This window comes from Bos grunniens, chromosome 6, assembly GCF_055505025.1.
Source record: "Bos grunniens cultivar Pamir isolate PY7600 chromosome 6, Bosgru_T2T1.0, whole genome shotgun sequence".
Taxonomy (NCBI): domain Eukaryota; kingdom Metazoa; phylum Chordata; class Mammalia; order Artiodactyla; family Bovidae; genus Bos; species Bos grunniens.
Window position 1 is genome coordinate 96530079 of NC_141170.1, and position 20903 is coordinate 96550981.

At 36.9% G+C, this 20903-nt stretch overlaps 1 protein-coding gene across 35 annotated transcripts in view; it reads right to left on the reverse strand.

The window, feature by feature from the left end:
- Positions 1-3364: 3364 nt before the first annotated feature.
- Positions 3365-20903, reverse strand: part of SLC9B1 (solute carrier family 9 member B1) — a 79462-nt gene continuing 61923 nt past the window's right edge. For 25 of the 35 annotated variants that reach the window (XR_015165731.1, XR_015165738.1, XR_015165737.1 and 22 more), the window contains 3 exons: positions 15318-15426; positions 14653-14789; positions 13068-13405 (listed from right to left, as the gene is read on the reverse strand). Coding sequence is in view for 22 of the 35 variants with exons in the window: in XM_086406795.1 (XP_086262921.1) it covers positions 13193-13405; positions 14653-14789; positions 15318-15426 (459 nt within the window). In the remaining 13 variants the exon portion in view is untranslated. Of the gene's footprint in view, positions 3698-13067; positions 13406-14652; positions 14790-15317; positions 15427-20903 lie in introns of those variants that run through there. The other 10 variants (XR_015165735.1, XM_086406801.1, XM_086406783.1 and 7 more) reach the window with 5 other exon arrangements.

The following is a 20903-nucleotide window of genomic DNA, read 5'->3' on the forward strand; positions in this document are numbered from 1 at the left end:
GACATTTTTGCAAAAAAAAAAAAAAAAGAGGGGGCTATAAAGCTACTAAAATTAAAATATTCTGGTATTAGTATATAAACAAATAAGTCAATGGAGTAGAATAAAACTCCAGAAAAGGGCTCATGTATATATGGAAATTTAACACTAATATATGATTAAAAAAAAAGAAGATACCCCAAGTCACAGGCAGAAAAGGATATTTTAATAAATGGTACTTATTATGGTTGAATTGTGTCCCCCCAAGAGATGTGTTAAATCCTAACCTTCAGTGTCGCAGAACATGACCTTATTTGGAAACAGAGTTATGGCAAATAAGAAAAGATTCATATATTCAACTGTATGAAAGAAAACTCTTTTGCTTAACAACAACAAAATGCACCCCTAGCAAAAGACAAAAAAAAAAAAAAAAAAAAACCTGGAAAAATATCTGTAATTTATATCACAGACAGTTGGTTATCTTCTCCATGTAAAAATCTTTTAAAATAGAAAAGAGAAATACTCAGAATCTGATGAATGGACACAGGAAATGAACAGATAGTTTACCAAAAAAAAGAAAGGCAAACAGCCTTTGAACCTATGAAAGGATGTCCACTCATAATCAGAGACTTAAAAGTTATACTGAAATACCATCTATCATTTATCAGATTGGCAAAAATCTCAAAGTTTGAAAATAAATGCTCTTGGTATGACCCAGATATATTCTTGTGTGTCATATATATGACACAAAGATATATTCTTGTATTCATTTATTGTGAGATTATTTATAATAGCAAAAAACTGGAAAGAACTATCCTCAAGTAGAGAGGGCTCCTTAAACCAATTATGACAGAGTTACAACACAGTTCTATTTAGCGTTAAATAGAAATGAGAATAATTTCTATGTACTGATGTGGGACAGAAAAGTATGCTGCCATTTGTATAATTAGAGGGGGATATATTTCAAAGATAAATACATATTTGTTTATATTTGATAAAGGAAATACTGGAAGAAGAAACCAAAAACTAAATAAATGAAGTGTAGTGGAATTCTTAAGGACAGGAAAAGAAGCAAGAGTTCTCCCAAAAAGCCTCTTCATACAGTTTTGACTTTTTTAAACCATATATTCAAAAACTGTATTTAAATTTTATTTAAAAGGAAATCTTAGAACAGGAAGCAAATGGAAATAAATGAATCAAACTGTATATCAAAGTGTGTGTGTGTGTGTATATATATATATATATATATATACACACATATACATGCATTTTCTTTAGGAATTACATCAAATGATTTTAAAATACAGTACTCTTACTGAATATCTTTGATGAGATATAGTCCAGGAAAGGAACAAAATAAACTACAAAATATCTTAAACTTCATTCATGATTTTATTGTAAGTAATAATACTGGTATTGTAATTTTTAAAAATTTTAATAAGATGAAACTAATTAATATTATGTTATTTTTATTAAAAATCAAGATATTCAGTATAAGAGAAAAAAGATAAGTTAGGCAAAAGCCCTTATAAAGGTACATTTGAATTAGAAATATCAAACCGATCTTTTTTATAGCTTTGTTTTTTTTTAATGATTTGAAACTATGATGACAGGAAACATTAACATGTCTAGTTCTTATGGGACCTATGTCCTATGTATGCTAACCACATGTGCAGGCATGCTAAGTCACTTCAGTCCTGTCTGACTTTGCGACACTATGGACTGTAGCCCACCAGGCTCCTCTGTCCATGGGATTCTCCAGGCAAGAAAACTGGGTTGCCATGCCCTCCTCCAGGGAATCTTCTCGACCCAGCGATAGAAGCTGAGTCTCTTGCATTGAAGGCAGATTCTTTACCATCTGAGCCATGGCTGACTCAGGTCTATGTCCTAGAATTGTATTTTTTTATATAACATTCACTTGTTCTCATTAACCAGCATTGAAAGGATTTTGACGAAATATAACCAGTGCTATGAACTATATTCTAAAATCATCAATAATATTAAAAAAGCACTGCTTTTATTCTATAGTTCATATTAAAAGTATAATGATTTCTAAAACATATATTCCTTAGCAATGTTTACTGTGGAGGTCTAGATGCAATGATACTCTAGTAATAGTGAACATTTTTGGTCTCTAGACTTTGTTTTTCAACATACCCATCCTCATGGAAAGATACCAGTGTCTTTTGGAGAATAGTTGATTCCAGGTCTGGAATAGGGAAAATGCAATATAAATCTAGACATATTATTATGCCTGAAAGAAGAAAGCATTCAAACATTATGGTACCATGTCCTAAGAGTGCAGAAACAAGTGTGAAGGGACCCAAGGGCCATTATTTGGGACAATTTGAAAATAAAAAAATAATGATGGGGGTGAATGAAACACACTGCATATTTAAAAATTGTGAGTTGACATGAAAAGAATACAGGGGACTTCTGGCTCTAGTGATGATGATATAGCTGCTGCTGCTGCTGCTGCTAAGTCACTTCAGTCGTGTCCAACTCTGTGTGACCCCATAGACGGCAGCCCACCAGGCTCCCCTATCCCTGGGATTCTCCAGGCAAGAGTACTGGAGTGGGGTGCCATCGCCTTCTCTGGATGATATAGCAGCAAGTGCCAAACAATCATCAGCCACAACCAGCATGGAAAGGAAATCCAGAAAAGAGGGGATATACACATACGTAAAGCTTAAGGTTCGTCTAGTCAAGGCTGTGGTTTTTCCAGTGGTCGTGTATGGATGTGAGAGTTGGACTGTGAAGAAAGCTGAGTGCCTAAGAATTGATGCTTTTGAACTGTGGTGTTGGAGAAGACTCCTGAGAGTCCCTTGGACTGCAAGGAGATCCAACCAGTCCTGGGTGTTCACTGGAAGGACTGATGCTGAAGCTGAAGCTCCAATATTTTGGCCACCTGATGTGAAGAACTGACTTATTAGAAGAGACCCTGATGCGGGGAATGATTGAAGGCAAGAAGAGAAGCGGACAACAGAGGACAAGATGGTTGGATGGCATCACCGACTCAATGGACATGAGTTTGAGGAAGCTCTGGGAATTGGTGATGGACAGGGAGGCCTGGTGTGCTGCGGTTCATGGGGTTGCAAAGAGTCAGACACGACTGAGTGACTGAACTGAACTGAACTGAACTGAAAGGGTCAGACACAACTGAGCGACTGAACTGAACTGGACAGCTGATTCACTTTGCTATACAGTACAAGCTAACACAACATTGTAAATGTTATCATTGGATATCCCAATAAAAATTAAAACAAGACCCCTCAAACACTCATCAGCCACAAACACACACAAAACTGGGAAAGAAATTAGCAAAATATAAAAACAAGTGAATGTTCTATAAAACCCTGGGAGAAATAATTTTCAGCAAAACACAAAATTTTAAGCATTCTTCTAATTTTATAATTTTTTATTGTGAAATAGTTGGTTCTGGAGAAGGCAATGGCACCCCACTCCAGTACTGTTGCCTGGAAAATCCCATGGACGGAGGAGCCTGGTAGGCTGCAGTCCATGGGGTCACTAAGAGTCAGACACGACTGAGTGACTTCACTTTCACTTTCCACTTTCATGCATTGGAGAAGGAAATGGAAACCCACTCCAGTGTTCTTGCCTGGAGAATCCCATGGACGGAGAAGCCTGGTAGGCTGCAGTCCATGGGGTCGCACAGAGTCGGACACGACTGAAGCGACTTGGCAGCGGCAGGCAGTTGGTTCTGTTTTAAATAACAGAATTGATGATGAAGCAAGGAAATGTAATTTGGATGAAAAAATCTTTAAATTTAATAAAAATTCCTTAAACAGCAAAAAAAAAAATTAATAAATAAAAATACTCTGTAAATCTATAAGGAACAATATTCTTTTTTTTTTTTAGGAACAATATTCTTATATTTATTTATATAAACACTTAATAATGTGTACATGGTTAACTGGCTGCGACTTTTAAATGACATTAATAAAGTCAGTTTTTATTTTTCTAAATAGAAAATTCTAAATTCAAATTATATATGAATATCTGCAAGATTGTCTTAAAAAGTAGAATGTTTTGGTTTAATGAACACATAAAACACATGATACACTAAATCTATAGAAAAACCTATAAATCACAAAATGACAGTTTTCCCCTTAATTAAAAACATGTCCTCATTCTGAAAATGGTTTATTATATCTTTATTTTTTTACTAAAGTCAACTTTCTATTTTAAAGTCTAATTTTCATATAAATATATTTTCTTACTAGTAAAAATGATATGCCCTCATGATTTAAACATTAATCAAAATACTGCTGCAGTTTACATTTTTAAAATGTTACTACTAGAATTACTTCCTTGGTGGCTCAGACGGTAAAGCGTCTGCCTACAATGCGGGAGACCTGGGTTCAATCCCTGGGTCAGGAAGATCTCCTGGAGAAGGAAATGGCAAACCACTCCAGTATTCTTGCCTGGAAAATTCCATGTATGGAGGAGCCTGGGAAGCTACAGTCCATGGGGTTACAAAGAGTTGGACACAACTGAGCAACTTCACTTCACTTCTTCACTACTAGAATTAAAATAGTTAAAAATGAGGCATGGAGTCATAAGTGTGCTAACATGCAAAAGTATAGAAGATGCTACTAGAACAGTAGCTATTCTCTTTTCCCAAAATTATCTGGGTGTGTTTCCACTTTTGGCAGCTTTAATGATATATTTTGTGAAAAGTCTCAGTAGGAACAGATACATAGTTTTGGTTGCCTTAAATTACAGTTGCTTCACTTTGTAAATTTATGGGTAAATTTCATATTCTGTGCTATTTTAATACCTTGCTTATATAGATGAGGGAGGAGGGAAACCAAAGTAATGTTTAGTCCCTATATTTGGCTTTTGCCAAGGAAATGTGAACAGTTTCTTAAAGGTTATTCATGAAGGCTGTTTGAGAAGATTTTACATGATCCTTTAAATTTTAAAATGGAGAAACTTGAAGATCAATTGAAACTGTATGTTGATTGTGATGGGTTCTCTATATAGCAGGCTTCATTAGTTGCTACAGCTGAAAGATTATTCTGTATTACTGATAAAAAGAAAATCTCATGTGAAGAATGGTCCACTAATCTTTCATTTATGCAGGCTGACTTCATTTTCTACATTGTTTACACTAACTGAAAAATCAACAGTTTATTTCCATTAGGATTTAATTTTATATCTGTAAGTAAGTATTACACACAGTGTTTCACTTAAAAACTATTAAAACAGACTGTCATTTTATGGGTCAGTTCAGTTTAGTTAGGCTTCTGTGATAGCTCAGTTGGTAAAGAATCTGCCTGCAATGTGGGAGACCTGGGTTCGATCCCTGGGTTGGGAAGATCCCCTGGAGAAGGGAATGGCTACCCACTCCAGTATTCTGGCCTGGGGAATTCCATGGACTGTATAGTCCACGGGGTCGCAAAGGCTCAGACACAACTGAGCCACTTTCACTTTCAGTTTAGTCACTCAGTCGTGTCTGACTCTTTGCAACCCCATGAACCGCAGCACACCAGGCCTCCCTGTCCATCACCAATTCCCAGAGCTTCCTCAAACTCATGTCCATTGAGTCGGTGATGCCATCCAAACATCTTGTCCTCTGTCGTCCGCTTCTCTTCCTGCCTTCAATCATTCCCCGCATCAGGGTCTCTTCTAATAAGTCAGTTCTTCACATCAGGTGGCCAAAATATTGGAGCTTCAGCTTCAGCATCAGTCCTTCCAGTGAACACCCAGGACTGATCTCCTAGAGGACGGACTGGTTGGATCTCCTTGCAGTCCAAGGGACTCTCAGGAGTCTTCTTCAACACCACAGTTCAAAAGCATCAATTATTCAACACTCAGCTTTCATTATAGTCTGACTCTCACATCCACACATGACTACTGGAAAAACCATAGTTTTGACTAGACGGACCTTTGTTGGCAAAGTAATGTCTCTGCTTTTTAATATGCTGTCTGAGTGCCAAAGAATTGATGCTTTTGAACTGTGGTGTTGGAGAAGGCTCTTGAGAGTCCCTTAGACTGCAAGGAGATCCAACCAGTCCATTCTGAAGGAGATCAGCCCTGGGATTTCTTTGGAAGGAATGATGCTAAAGCTGAAACTCCAGTACTTTGGCCACCTCATGCGACGAGTTGACTCACTGGAAGAGACTCTGATGCTGGGAGGGATTGGGGGCAAGAGGAGAAGGGGACGACAGAGGATGAGATGGCTGGATGGCATCACTGACTCGATGGATGTGAGTCTGAGTGAACTCCGGGAGTTGGCGATGGACAGGGAGGCCTGGTGTGCTGCAATTGATGGGGTCACAAAGAGTCGGACATGACTGAGCGACTGAACTGAACTGAACTGATGTTGGTCATAGCTTTTCTTCCAAGGAGCAAGCGTCTTCTAATTTCATGGCTGGAGTCACTATCTGCAGTGATTTTGGAGCCCAAGAAAATAAAGTCTGTCACTGTTTCCATTGTTTCCCCATTTATCTGCCATGAAATGATGAGACAGGATGCCATAATCTTAGTTTTTGGAATGTTGAATTTTAAGTCAGCTTTTTCACTCTCCTCTTTTACCTTCATCAAGATGTTCTTTAGTTCCTCTTCACTTTCTGCCTTAAGGGTGGTTCATCTGCATATCTGATGTTATTGAAATTTCTTGTTGCAATCTTAATTCCAGTTTGGGCTTCATTCAGCCTGGCATTTTGCATGATGTACTCTGCACAGACGTTAAATCAGCAGGGTGACAATATACAGCCTTGATGTACTCCTTTCCCAATTTGGAACCAGTCCATTGTTCCATGTCTTATTCTAACTGCTACTTCTTGACCTGCATACAGGTTTCTCAGGAGGCAGGTAAGGTAGTCTGGTATTCTCATCTCTTTAAGAATTTTCCGAGGGAGGAGCCAAGATGGCGGAGGAGTAGGAGGGGGAGAACACTTCATCCCCTACAAATTCATCAAAAGAGCATTTAAACGTCGAGTAAATTCCACAAAACAACTTCTGAATGCTGGCAGAGGACATCAGGCACCCAGAAAAGCAACCCAACTCTTCGAAAGGAGAGAGAAGAAATACAGCTCCACCCACCAGAACACCGACAAAATCTTCCCTAACCAGGAAACCTTGACAAGCCACCTGTACAAACTCACACACAGCAAGGAAAAGCCACAATAAAGAGAACTCCACAAACTGCCAGAATACAGAAAGGACACCCCAAACTCAGCAATTTAAACAAGATGAAGAGACAGAGGAATACCCAGCAGATAAAGGAACAGGATAAATGCCCACCAAACCAAACAAAAGAGGAAGAGATAGGGAATCTACCTGATAAAGAATTCCGAATAATGATAGTGAAATTGATCCAAAATCTTGAAATTAAAATGTAATCACAGATAAATAGCCTGGAGACAAGGACTGAGAAGATGCAAGAAAGGTTTAACAAGGACCTAGAAGAAATAAAAAAGAGTCAATATATAATGAATAATGCAATAAATGAAATCAAAAACACTCTGGAGGCAACAAATAGTAGAATAACAGAGGCAGAAGATAGGATTAGTGAATTAGAAGATAGAATGGTAGAAATAAATGAATCAGAGAGGATAAAAGAAAAACGAATTAAAAGAAATGAGGACAATCTCAGAGACCTCCAGGACAATATTAAATGCTACAACATTCGAATCATAGGGGTTCCAGAAGAAGAAGACAAAAAGAAAGACCATGAGAAAATACTTGAGGAGATGATAGTTGAAAACTTCGCTAAAATGGGGAAGGAAATAATCACCCAAGTCCAAGAAACCCAGAGAGTCCCAAACAGGATAAACCCAAGGCGAAACACCCCAAGACACATATTAATCAAATTAACAAAGATCAAACACAAAGAACAAATATTAAAAGCAGCAAGGGAAAAACAACAAATAACACACAAGGGAATTCCCATAAGGATAACAGCTGATCTTTCAATAGAAACTCTTCAAGCCAGGAGGGAATGGCAAGACATACTTAAAATGATGAAAGAAAATAACCTACAGCCCAGATTATTGTACCCAGCAAGGATTTCATTCAAGTATGAAGGAGAAATCAAAAGCTTTTCAGACAAGCAAAAGCTGAGAGAATTCTGCACCACCAAACCAGCTCTCCAACAAATACTAAAGGATATTCTCTAGACAGGAAACACAAAAACGGTGTATAAATTTGAACCCAAAACAATAAAGTAAATGGCAACGGGATCACACTTATCAGTAATTACCTTAAACGTAAATGGGTTGAATGCCCCAACCAAAAGACAAAGACTGGCTGAATGGATACAAAAACAAGACCCCTACATATGTTGTCTACAAGAGACCCACCGCAAAATAGGGGACACATACAGACTGAAAGTGAAGGGCTGGAAAAAGATTTTCCATGCAAATAGGGACCAAAAGAAAGCAGGAGTAGCAATACTCATATCAGATAAAATAGACTTGAAAACAAAGGCTGTGAAAAGAGACAAAGAAGGTCACTACTTAATGATCAAAGGATCAATCCAAGAAGAAGATATAACAATTATAAATATATATGCACCCAACACGGGAGCACCGCAGTATGTAAGACAAATGCTAACAAGTATGAAAGGAGAAATTAACAATAACACAATAATAGTGGGAGACTTTAATACCCCACTCACACCTATGGATAGATCAACTAAACAGAAAATTAACAAGGAAACACAAACTTTAAATGATACAATAGACCAGTTAGACCTAATTGATATCTATAGGACATTTCATCCCAAAACAATGAATTTCACCTTTTTCTCAAGCGCACATGGAACCTTCTCCAGGATAGATCACATCCTGGGCCATAAAGCTAGCCTTGGTAAATTCAAAAAAATAGAAATCATTCCAAGCATCTTTTCTGACCACAATGCAGTAAGATTAGATCTCAATTACAGGAGAAAAACTATTAAAAATTCCAACATATGGAGGCTGAACAACACGCTGCTGAATAACCAACAAATCCCAGAAGAAATCAAAAAAGAAATAAAAATTTGCATAGAAACGAATGAAAATGAAAACACAACAACCCAAAACCTGTGGGACACGGTAAAAGCAGTCCTAAGGGGAAAGTTCATAGCAATACAGGCACACCTCAAGAAACAAGAAAAAAGTCAAATAAATAACCTAACTCTACACCTAAAGCAACTAGAAAAGGAAGAAATGAAGAACCCCAGGGTTAGTAGAAGGAAAGAAATCTTAAAAATTAGAGCAGAAATAAATGCAAAAGAAACAAAAGAGACCATAGCAAAAATCAACAAAACCAAAAGCTGGTTCTTTGAAAGGATAAATAAAATTGACAAACCATTAGCCAGACTCATCAAGAAACAAAGGGAGAAAAGTCAAATCAATAAAATTAGAAATGAAAATGGAGAGATCACAACAGACAACATAGAAATACAAAGGATCATAAGAGACTACTATCAACAATTATATGCCAATAAAATGGACAATGTGGAAGAAATGGACAAATTCTTAGAAAAGTACAACTTTCCAAAACTCGACCAGGAAGAAATAGAAAATCTTAACAGACCCATCACAAGCATGGAAATTGAAACTGTAATCAAAAATCTTCCAGCAAACAAAAGCCCAGGTCCAGACTGCTTCACAGCTGAATGCTACCAAAAATTTAGAGAAGAGCTAACACCTATCCTGCTCAAACTCTTCCAGAAAATTGCAGAGGAAGGTAAACTTCCAAACTCATTCTATGAGGCCACCATCACCCTAATACCAAAACCTGACAAAGATCCCACAAAAAAGAAAACTACAGGCCAATATCACTGATGAACATAGATGCAAAAATCCTTAACAAAATTCTAGCAATCAGAATCCAACAACACATTAAAAAGATCATACACCATGACCAAGTGGGCTTTATCCCAGGGATGCAAGGATTCTTCAATATCCGCAAATCAATCAATGTAATACACCACATTAACAAATTGAAAAATAAAAACCATATGATTATCTCAATAGATGCAGAGAAAGCCGTTGACAAAGTTCAACACCCATTTATGATCAAAACTCTCCAGAAAGCAGGAATAGAAGGAACATACCTCAACATAATAAAAGCTATATATGACAAACCCACAGCAAACATTATCCTCAAAGGTGAAAAATTGAAAGCATTTCCTCTAAAGTCAGGAACAAGACAAGGGTGCCCACTTTCACCATTACTATTCAACATAGTTTTGGAAGTTTTGGCCACAGCAATCAGAGCAGAAAAAGAAATAAAAGGAATCCAAATTGGAAAAGAAGAAGTAAAACTCTCACTATTTGCAGATGACATGATCCTCTACATAGAAAACCCTAAAGACTCCACCAGAAAATTACTAGAACTAATCAATGACTATAGTAAAGTTGCAGGATATAAAATCAACACACAGAAATCCCTTGCATTCCTATACACTAATAATGAGAAAACAGAAAGAGAAATTAAGGAAACAATTCCATCCACCATTGCAACGGAAAGAATAAAATACTTAGGAATATATCTACCTAAAGAAACTAAAGACCTATATGTAGAAAACTATAAAACACTGGTGAAAGAAATCAAAGAGGACACTAATAGATGGAGAAATATACCATGTTCATGGATTGGAAGAATCAATATAGTGAAAATGAGTATACTACCCAAAGCAATTTATAGATTCAGTGCAATCCCTATCAAGCTACCAACAGTATTCTTCACAGAGCTAGAACAAATAATTTCACAATTTGTATGGAAATACAAAAAAACCTCGAATAGCCAAAGCTATCCTGAGAAAGAAGAATGGAACTGGAGGAATCAACCTACCTGACTTCAGGCTCTACTACAAAGCCACAGTTATCAAGACAGTATGGTACTGGCACAAAGACAGAAAGATAGATCAATGGAACAAAATAGAAAGCCCAGAGATAAATCCACGCACATATAGACACCTTATCTTTGACAAAGGAGGCAAGAATATACAATGGATTAAAGACAATCTCTTTAACAAGTGGTGCTGGGAAAACTGGTCAACCACTTGTAAAAGAATGAAACTAGAACACTTTCTAACACCATACCCAAAAATAAACTCAAAATGGATTAAAGATCTCAACATAAGACCAGAAACTATAAAACTCCTAGAGGAGAACATAGGCAAAACACTCTCCGATATACTCTTCCCAGAATATTGGAAATAAAAGCAAAAATAAACAAATGGGACCTAATTAAAATTAAAAGCTTCTGCACATCAAAGGAAACTATTAGCAAGGTGAAAAGACAGGCTTCAGAATGGGAGAAAATAATAGCAAATGAAGCAACTGACAAACAACTAATCTCAAAAATATACAAGCAACTCCTACAGCTCAACTCCAGAAAAATAAATGACCCAATCAAAAAATGGGCCAAAGAACTAAATAGACATTTCTCCAAAGAAGACATACAGATGGCTAACAAACACATGAAAAGACGCTCAACATCACTCATTATCAGAGAAATGCATATCAAAACCACTATGAGGTACCATTTCACACCAGTCAGAATGGCTGCGATCCAAAAGTCTACAAATAATAAATGCTGGAGAGGGTGTGGAGAAAAGGGAACCCTCTTACACTGTTGGTGGGAATGCAAACTAGTACAGCCACTATGGAGAACAGTGTGGAGATTCCTTAAAAAACTGGAAATAGAACTGCCTTATGATCCAGCAATCCCACTGCTGGGCATACACACTGAGGAAACCAGAAGGGAAAGAGACACGTGTACCCCAATGTTCATCGCAGCACTGTTTATAATAGCCAGGACATGGAAGCAACCTAGATGTCCATCAGCAGATGAATGGATAAGAAAGCTGTGGTACATATACACAATGGAGTATTACTCAGCCATTAAAAAGAATACATTTGAATCAGTCCTAATGAGGTGGATGAAACTGGAGCCTATTATACAGAGTGAAGTAAGCCAGAAGGAAAAACACCAATACAGTATACTAATGCATATATATGGAATTTAGAAAGACGGTAACAATAACCCTGTGTACGAGACAGCAAAAGAGACACTGATGTATAGAACAGTCTTATGGACTCTGTGGGAGAGGGAGAGGGTGGGAAGATTTGGGAGAATGGCATTGAAACATGTAAAATATCATGTATGAAACGAGATGCCAGTCCAGGTTCGATGCACGATACTGAATGCTTGGGGCTAGTGCACTGGGACGACCCAGAGGGATGGTATGGGGAGGGAGGAGGGTTCAGGACGGGGAACACATGTATACCTGTGGTGGATTCATTTTGATATTTGGCAAAACTAATACAATTATGTAAAGTTTAAAAATAAAATAAAATTTAAAAAAAAAAAAAGAAAAAAAAAAAAAAAGAATTTTCCACAATTTGTTGTGATCCACACAGTCAAAGGCTTTGGTGTAGTCAATGAAAAAGAAGTAGATGTTTTTCTGAAATTCTCTTGCTTTTTCGATGATTCAACAGATGTTGGCAATTTGATCTCTGGTTCTTCTGCCTTTTCTAAACCCAGCTTGAACATCTGGAAGTTCTCAGTTCATGTACTGTTGAAGCCTAGCTTGGAGAATTTTGAGCATTACTTTGCTAGTGTGTGAGATGAGTGCAACTGTCCATTTGTTTGAACTTTCTTTGGCTTTGCCTTTCTTTGGGACTGGCATGAAAACTGACCTTTTCCCGGGTCATTTTAAGGGTACTGCAGAAGAAATGTAAGTCTAACTTTGGTTCTTTTATTAATTCAATCAGTCACTAAAGCTAGAATTTAAAATTCACTTAGTTCACCCACTTAAAGGTGCTTTGTCTTGTCAATTCTTTTTCCTTTTTCTGGTAATCTTTTCTAACTGAATTACTAACCTGATGAACATTCTCCTATTTAGAGATTTATACTATCTTATTTTTCTTACATTAGGTTCATTTAATTTTTGATTGTTTTTAGTGTGTATTATGACAGTAAATCCAACTTGACAGATTTCTTTAACTTTCCTAGGGTATTTATGCTTTGACTTTGTTCTTGAAATACATCAATACTAAGAGGGTATTCTATTTTATATTATCTTTATTAAATTAACTTTGGGATAAAAAATCATAGGAATCCTCTGTAGTCAAATCATATATTTATTAAAACTTTGCTTCTATGTTCATTCTTCACATATGTGTACCTTTTTTCTCTTATGTAAGAGAATTCATTAAGAGAAGCAGGCAAGTGATGGCAAATCAACTTTTTAATGAAGTTCTAATCCTGATAACTCCATTTTCACTTTGCTTTTATCATAGCGAGTGAGTACTTTAGGTCCCAGAATGCCAATAATTAGAGCTCCATTTGGAGCTGTGATCAAGATGGCTAAAAAGGCTACTGTCATCACATCCTCCGAATATGATTCCAAATGGGGTGCACTCATTCTTGCTTTTTCTAGAGCCAGAGGACCTAATACAGCCTATATTTAGAGGAGAAAAAGATGAGGCATAAAGAAAAATGCTAAATGGAGTTAACATATAGTAAAATTAAAGAACTCTGTTAAAACAAATAACACCTAGTATTAGACTACTAGTAAAGAGACAAGTGTTAAGGAATTTTGGTAAATGACTCATCAATTCTATGTTCTTAGCAAATATATCTGGAAAGAGAGTAAAGTAGTGACAGACGGCTGATTTTGTGTTCTTGTCATCTCAGCTTTCCCGTTTAAGTAGCTTTTTTGAATGCTCACAATACTTTTGGAAACTTAGGAGTTCAGATGAACCAGAATTTTGCATATTTGTCTTTACCATGAACCACTAGGTTCCTGGCTACAACAAGACAATACAAAATGCTAAGGTTTCTTATGGTTCTTTAGGATTTTGTTGTCCATCTTCTCCTTGTTCTTCCTACTGGGAGCAGTGTGATATAGTAAAACTGACAAGAGTTTTGGAATTTATAACTTGCCTAAAGTTATAGGCAAGTAACTTGTTATTCAAAACAGGCAGCCTTATCCCAAGGACCTGCTTTGCTTATCATGACATAGATTTTTGTTGCATGGAAACTCACAAGCTTCTGTTTTGGAGTAACAGTAGAGAAAAGAATTTCAGGAAATCAGAGAGCATAACTACAAAGTTTCCTTTTTCTCTTTCTCTCTTTCACTCATTCATTCAGCATTAATTTTTGTAGGCATACAGAGCTTATTTACTGTATACCTATTGCATGCTAAGTGTTAAGTATTAGGGAAAAATAACAACAAAAACAAACAAACAGACACTTCTTATCCTTCCTATATATTCTAGTTGAGAGATTCAGTCATAAATCAGTCATGCAAATTAAATATATAATTAAAAATAATACATATGCATTTATGTATGGTAGAGACAGTGGCAGGGGTAGGAAAGATATATTTTAAAAAGAATCAATGTGTCTCTACTCTAAAATCCTAACACTTAACTCTACAATATTCAGCAAAATATAAAATTCCAGTTTTCAGAAGTACTCTTATTTTAAGTTTTGGGAAAACAGAAAAATGTTTTCATAAGTTTAGCAAGTATTTGTCATTAAAAGCACAGTGTTTTAAAGATTATGTTACTTTTAATGAGAAGTTATGATCAATCAAGCGTTTAAAAAGACTAATAGCCCACATTTTGTGACTAGTTTTTTTTTTTTCATTTAGAATTTTAAAAATCAACATTATATAATTAGAATGTCTTAATATAGTCTTACCTGGACTGTAGCTTTCGGCATCCATGATAAAGCAATAAATATTTTCTCCTTAAAATTAAAACCAGCACAAGACATCAACACAAATGTAAAAGAAATTCTAATCAATAATGCCAAACTCATGGTACCAACAGAAAGGCCTGCAACAGAAAAAGAAGAACAGTATTTGGGAAGAAGTGGTTCTTTACGCCTAGAAATGTAATTTGCAGAAGTGTTGAAAACATTTTAGGGCTACTATCTGTCTATATCTGTATTAAGTAAAAATAATAATCATAAAAATAAAAATACGATTGAGGCTTCTTTGTCAAGTACAAGAGATAATCTGATGATGGAGGTATGATGAAAAGTAAGATAAATTACATTTATTTAATTCTGAGCTAACAGGCTTTGAACTTTTACTATAAACGAAAGTATTTAGAAGGTGCTGCTGGTATCTAATATTTCCCTTCAGAAAAAAATTCTATTTCCTCAGATCACTCAGGGAAGATATTCAGGATTGTCTTTGGTTACAAAGACTACACAGGGTAAAGGAAGAACAAATGCATATTACAACATGAGCTTCTGAAGGTCCTTGTAGCATTCAAAGACATATTGTAAGTAAAAATAAAAATTACTCCGTTTTCTTAAATATTTTTAAATCTTACATTTTTGTGCCTCTACATTCTTACCAATAGCATTTGATTTAAGAGATAAAACAGATACTTCTGCTCCAACCAAACCAAAAAGAAGAGGTTGGAAAATATCCCATGCAGTTCCAATGATTTTTTGGACTCTAACCTGTAGAAAAGAGTAATACATTTTCAGTTATTGTGACGAATAAAAGTATTTGCATTTCAGACATGTAATGGTTCTCAACATTTAATAAACTTAAGATATTTTATTTGTAGAATAAATTTTAAAACAATAAAAATTAAATGAGTAGGTTAACTCTTTTATACAAACAGAATTTGATTAAAAGAAATTTACAACACAATAAAAATATTAGTTGGTAATTTTGTCATGGAACAAAAAAGATATTTTGGCAATTTTATCCTTGGAGTTCCATACATGTTCTGATGGTGCAGTAAGAGTTCTACCTTTTGTTTGTGAGGCAACTGAGCAGGGATAGAACTACACCATGCCTGATGAGAACATATTCAAGCTCATTCAAATATTTTAGTTCTCAAAAGTGAGTTGGGGAAGAGCTCCACTCAGTTATCCTGGGACCAAATCCCATGAAAATGAATCCTGATATGTCCTAAACTACTAGGAAAAAAATTCTGGTAATCTGTTAGGCCTGCTTCCAAACGACTCATATTAAACACATGAACAAAACCAAAATAGGTAATACATTCTCATTTGGTTGCCTCCTGACTTCCCTTTCTGGGAATGAATCCCTCCCAGTGCTGCTTCCACAATTACATGGTTACAGGAAACGCTCCCACTGACATAAAAGTACTCTGGCTCTTTTCCAGGAAGTTGGATGAACAGATTTTAGTCTCAGTCTGTGTTTATTTTATTTTATTTAACAGGAGGAGATTCATAAAACATTCATATCCTTTGAGGCAAAAATTATTTTCATAACTACTCCCCTTATGACTAGGTTTTCTGGTTACTGCTTATAAAAGTAAATTTGAAAAATGAAATAACAAAGGAAAACCAGTATTCTGTCTTCTTAACAGCACATTATCCTATTTGTTACTTATTTAATCTTTAAAATCTATTTAATCTTTACTCTTTGATTTTCTTTATCATGTAAAGAGATCAAGTAGTTTTCATTTTATTTGTAATTTATTATTAGTCATTTAATTTCCTTTATAATTATGACTTTATCAGAATACTAAACAAATTGGGAACTTCTTAAGCTTATTCTAAAATTTATCTAAGAAAGAATATGGACAGGAACAGTTAAGAAATACTTTAAAAACAGGTACAATGAGAGGGAATCTTCTATACTAGATTCTGAGACATAAAACCACAATGATTTAGAGTGCTACTGGCATAGGAATAGGTGTTTAAAGAGACTTCAGAAGCAAATATATATATATATATATATATCGATGAATTATTGGATTAATCAATAAATAATTTGACAAAATTGACTATGAATTCACATGCATATATATCTTATATGCATATATGTATGTCTAAGAATATATATATTAAGAAGAGATGGCAAGAATACACAGAAGAACTGTACAAAAAAGATCTTCACAACCAAGATAATCACGATGGTGTGATCACTGACCTAGAGCCAGACATCCTGGAATGTGAAGTCAAGTGGGCCTTAGAAAGCATCACTACGAATAAAGCTAGTGGAGGTGATAGAATTCCAGTTGAGCTCTTCCAAATCCTGAAAGATGATGCTGTGAAAGTGCTGCACTCAATATGCCAGCAAATTTGGAAAACTCAGCAGTGGCCACAGGACTGGAAAAAGTCAGTTTTCATTCCAATCCCAAAGAAAGGCAATGCCAAAGAATGCTCAAATTACTGCACAATTGCACTCATTTCACACGCTAGTAAAGTAATGCTCAAAATTCGCCAAGCACGCTTCAGCAATATGTGAACCGTGAACTTCCTGATGTTCAAGCTGGTTTTAGAAAAGGCAGAGGAACCAGAGATCAAATTGCCAACATCAGCTGGATCATCAAAAAAGCAAGAGAGTTCCAGAAAAAGATCTACTTCTGCTTTATTGACTATGCCAAACCCTTTGACTGTGTGGACCACAATAACCTGTGGAATATTCTTCAAGAGATGGGAATACCAGACCACCTGATCTGCCTCTTGAGAAATTTGTATGCAGGTCAGGAAGCAACAGTTCGAACTAGACATGGAACAACAGACTGGTTCCAAATCAGGAAAGGAGTACATCAAGGCTGTATATTGTCATCCTGTTTATTTAACTTATATGCAGAGTACATCATGAGAAGCCCTGGGCTGGAAGAAACACAAGCTGGAATCAAGATTGCCGGAAGAAACATCAATAACCTCAGATATGCAGATGACACCACCCTTATGGCAGAAAGTGAAGAGGAACTCAAAAGCCTTTTGAGGAAAGTGAAAGTGGAGAGTAAAAAAGTTGGCTTAAAGCTCAACATTCAGAAAACGAAGATCATGGCATCCGGTCCCATCACTTCATGGGAAATAGATGGGGAAACAGTGGAAACAGTGTCAGACTTTATTTTTCTGGGCTCCAAAATCACTGCAGATGGTGACTGCAGCCATGAAATTAAAAGACGCTTACTCCTTGGAAGGAAAGTTATGACCAACCTAGATAGCATATTCAAAAGCAGAGACATTACTTTGCCAACAAAGGTTCGTCTAGTCAAGGTTATGGTTTTTCCTGTGGTCATGTATGGATGTGAGAGTTGGACTGTGAAGAAGGCGGAGTGCCAAAGAATTGATGCTTTTGAACTGTGGTGTTGGAGAAGACTCTTGAGAGTCCCTTGGACTGCAAGGAGATCCAACCAGTCCATTCTGAAGGAGATCAGCCCTGGGATTTCTTTGGAAGGAATGATGCTAAAGCTGAAACTCCAGTACTTTGGCCACCTCATGCGAAGAGTTGACTCATTGGAAAAGACTCTGATGCTGGGAGGGATTGGGGGCAGGAGGAGAAGGGGACAAGAGATGGCTGGATGGCATCGCTGACTCCATGGACGTGAGTCTCAGTGAACTCCGGGAGTTGGTGATGGACAGGGAGGCCTGGTGTGCTACGATTCATGGGGTCGCAAAGAGTCGGACACGACTGAGCGACTGATCTGATCTGATCTGATCTGATGAATATATACATATGTAAACAGATGCATGTACATCCTTACCTCACAATATTCATGAAAATAAAATCCAGATGAAGTAGAGAACTAAATGCAAAGCAAAACTACCAAAGTGTTCAGTCAGTTCAGTTCAGTCGCTCAGTCGTGTCCGACTCTTTGCGACCCCGTGAACTGCAGCACGCCAGGCCTCCCTGTCCATCACGAACTCCCAGAGTTCACTCAAACTCATGTCCATTGAGTCGGTGATGCCATTCAGCCATCTCATCCTCTGTTGTCCTTTTCACCTCCTGCCCCCATTCCCTCCCAGCATCAGGGTCTTTTCCAATGAGTCAACTCTTCACATGAGGTGGCCAAAGTATTGGAGTTTCAGCTTTAGCATCAGTCCTTCCAATGAACACACAGGACTGATCTCCTTCAGGATGGACTGGCTGGATCTCCTTGCAGTCCAGGGGACTCTCAAGAGTCTTCTCCAACACCACAGTTCAAAAGCATCAATTCTTCGGCACTCAGCTTTCTTCACAGTCCAACTCTCACAGCCATACATGACCAAAGGAAAAACCATAGCCTTGACTAGATGAACCTTTGTTGGCAAAGTAATGTCTCTGCTTTTGAATATGCTATCTAGGTTGGTCATAACTTTCCTTCCAAGGAGTAAGCGTCTTTTAATTTCATGGCTGCAATCACCATCTGCAGTCATTTTGGGGCCCCAAAAAATAAAGTCTGACACTGTTTCCACTGTTTCCCCATCTATCTGCCATGAAGTGATGGGACCAAATGCCATGATATTAGTTTTCTGAACGTTGAGCTTTAAGCCAACTTTTTCACTCTCCTCTTTCACTTTCATCAAGAGGCTCTTTAGTTCCTCTTCACTTTCTGCCATAAGGGTGGTGTCATCTGCATATCTGAGGTTATTGATATTTCTCCCGGCAATCTTGATTCCAGCTTGTGTTTCTTCCAGCCCAGCGTTTCTCATGATGTACTCTGCATATAAGTTAAATAAGCAGGGTGACAATATACAGCCTTGATGTACTCCTTTTCCTATTTGGAACCAGTCTGTTGTTCCATGTCCAGTTCTAACTGTTGCTTCCTGACCTGCATACAGATTTCTCAAGAGGCAGGTCAGGTGGTCTGGTATTCCCATCTCTTTCAGAATTTTCCACAGTTGATTGTGATCCACACAGTCAAAGGCTTTGGCACAGTTAATAAAGCAGAAATAGATGTTTTTCTGGAACTCTCTTGCTTTTTCGATGATCCAGCACATGTTGGCAATTTGATCACTGGTTCCTCTGCCTTTTCTAAAACCAGCTTGAACATCTGGAAGTTCTCAGTTCACGTACTGCTGAAGTCTGGCTTGCAGAATTTTGAGCATTACTTTACTAGCGTGTGAGATGAGTGCAATTGTGTAGTAGTTTGAGCAGTCTTTGGCATTGCCTTTCTTTGGGATTGGAATGAAAACTGACCTTTTCCTGTCCTGTGGCCACTGCTGAGTTTTCCAAATTTGCTAGCATATTGAGTGCAGCACTTTCACAGCATCATCTTTCAGGATTTGAAATAGCTCAACTGGAATTCCATCACCTACACTAGCTTTGTGTGTAGTGATGCTTTCTAAGGCCCACTTGACTTCACATTCCAGGATGTCTGGCTCTAGGTCAGTGATCACACCATCGTGATTATCTTGGTTGTGAAGATCTTTTTTGCAGTTCTGTGTATTCTTGCCACCTCTTCTTAATATCTTCTGCTTCTGTTAGGTCTGTACCATTTCTGTCCTTTATCAATCCCATCTTTTTGAAATGTTCCCTTGGTATCTCTGATTTTCTTGAAGAGATCTCCAGTCTTTCCCATTCTGTTGTTTTCCTCTATTTCTTTGCACTGATCACCGAGGAAGGCTTTCTTATCTCTCCTTGCTATTCTTTGGAACTCTGCATTCAGATGCTTATATCTTTTCTTTTCTCTTCTGCCTTTTGCTTCTCTTCTTTTCACAGCTATTTGTAAGGCCTCCTCAGACAGCCATTTTGCTTCTTTGCATTTCTTTTCCATGGGGATGGTCTTGATCCCTGTCTCCTGTACAATGTCACGAACCTCCGTCCATAGTTCATCAGGCACTCTGTCTATCAGATCAAGTCCCTAAATCTATTTTTTCCACAGTACAATTATAAGGGATTTGATTTAGGTCATACCTGAATGGTCTAGTGTATTAAATGATAATATATAAGATGATATAATGTTCATAATCTCATGATCTTGGGTGAAAAAGTCCTTCTTAAACAAGATAAAGACCCAAAACCAAAAAGGAAAAACTGACAGACTTGACTATAGGAAATTTTACTGCCATACAAAAGACATCATAAATGAAGATAAACAAAAATTAAACACAACGTTTAGATAACAAGAATTAGTAGCCTTAACATATAAATAAACTCTATAAATTAGGAACAAAAAGGCAAATAAACCAGTTAATACTGGGCAAAGAATATGAATAGGTGGTTATAAAAGAATATATGA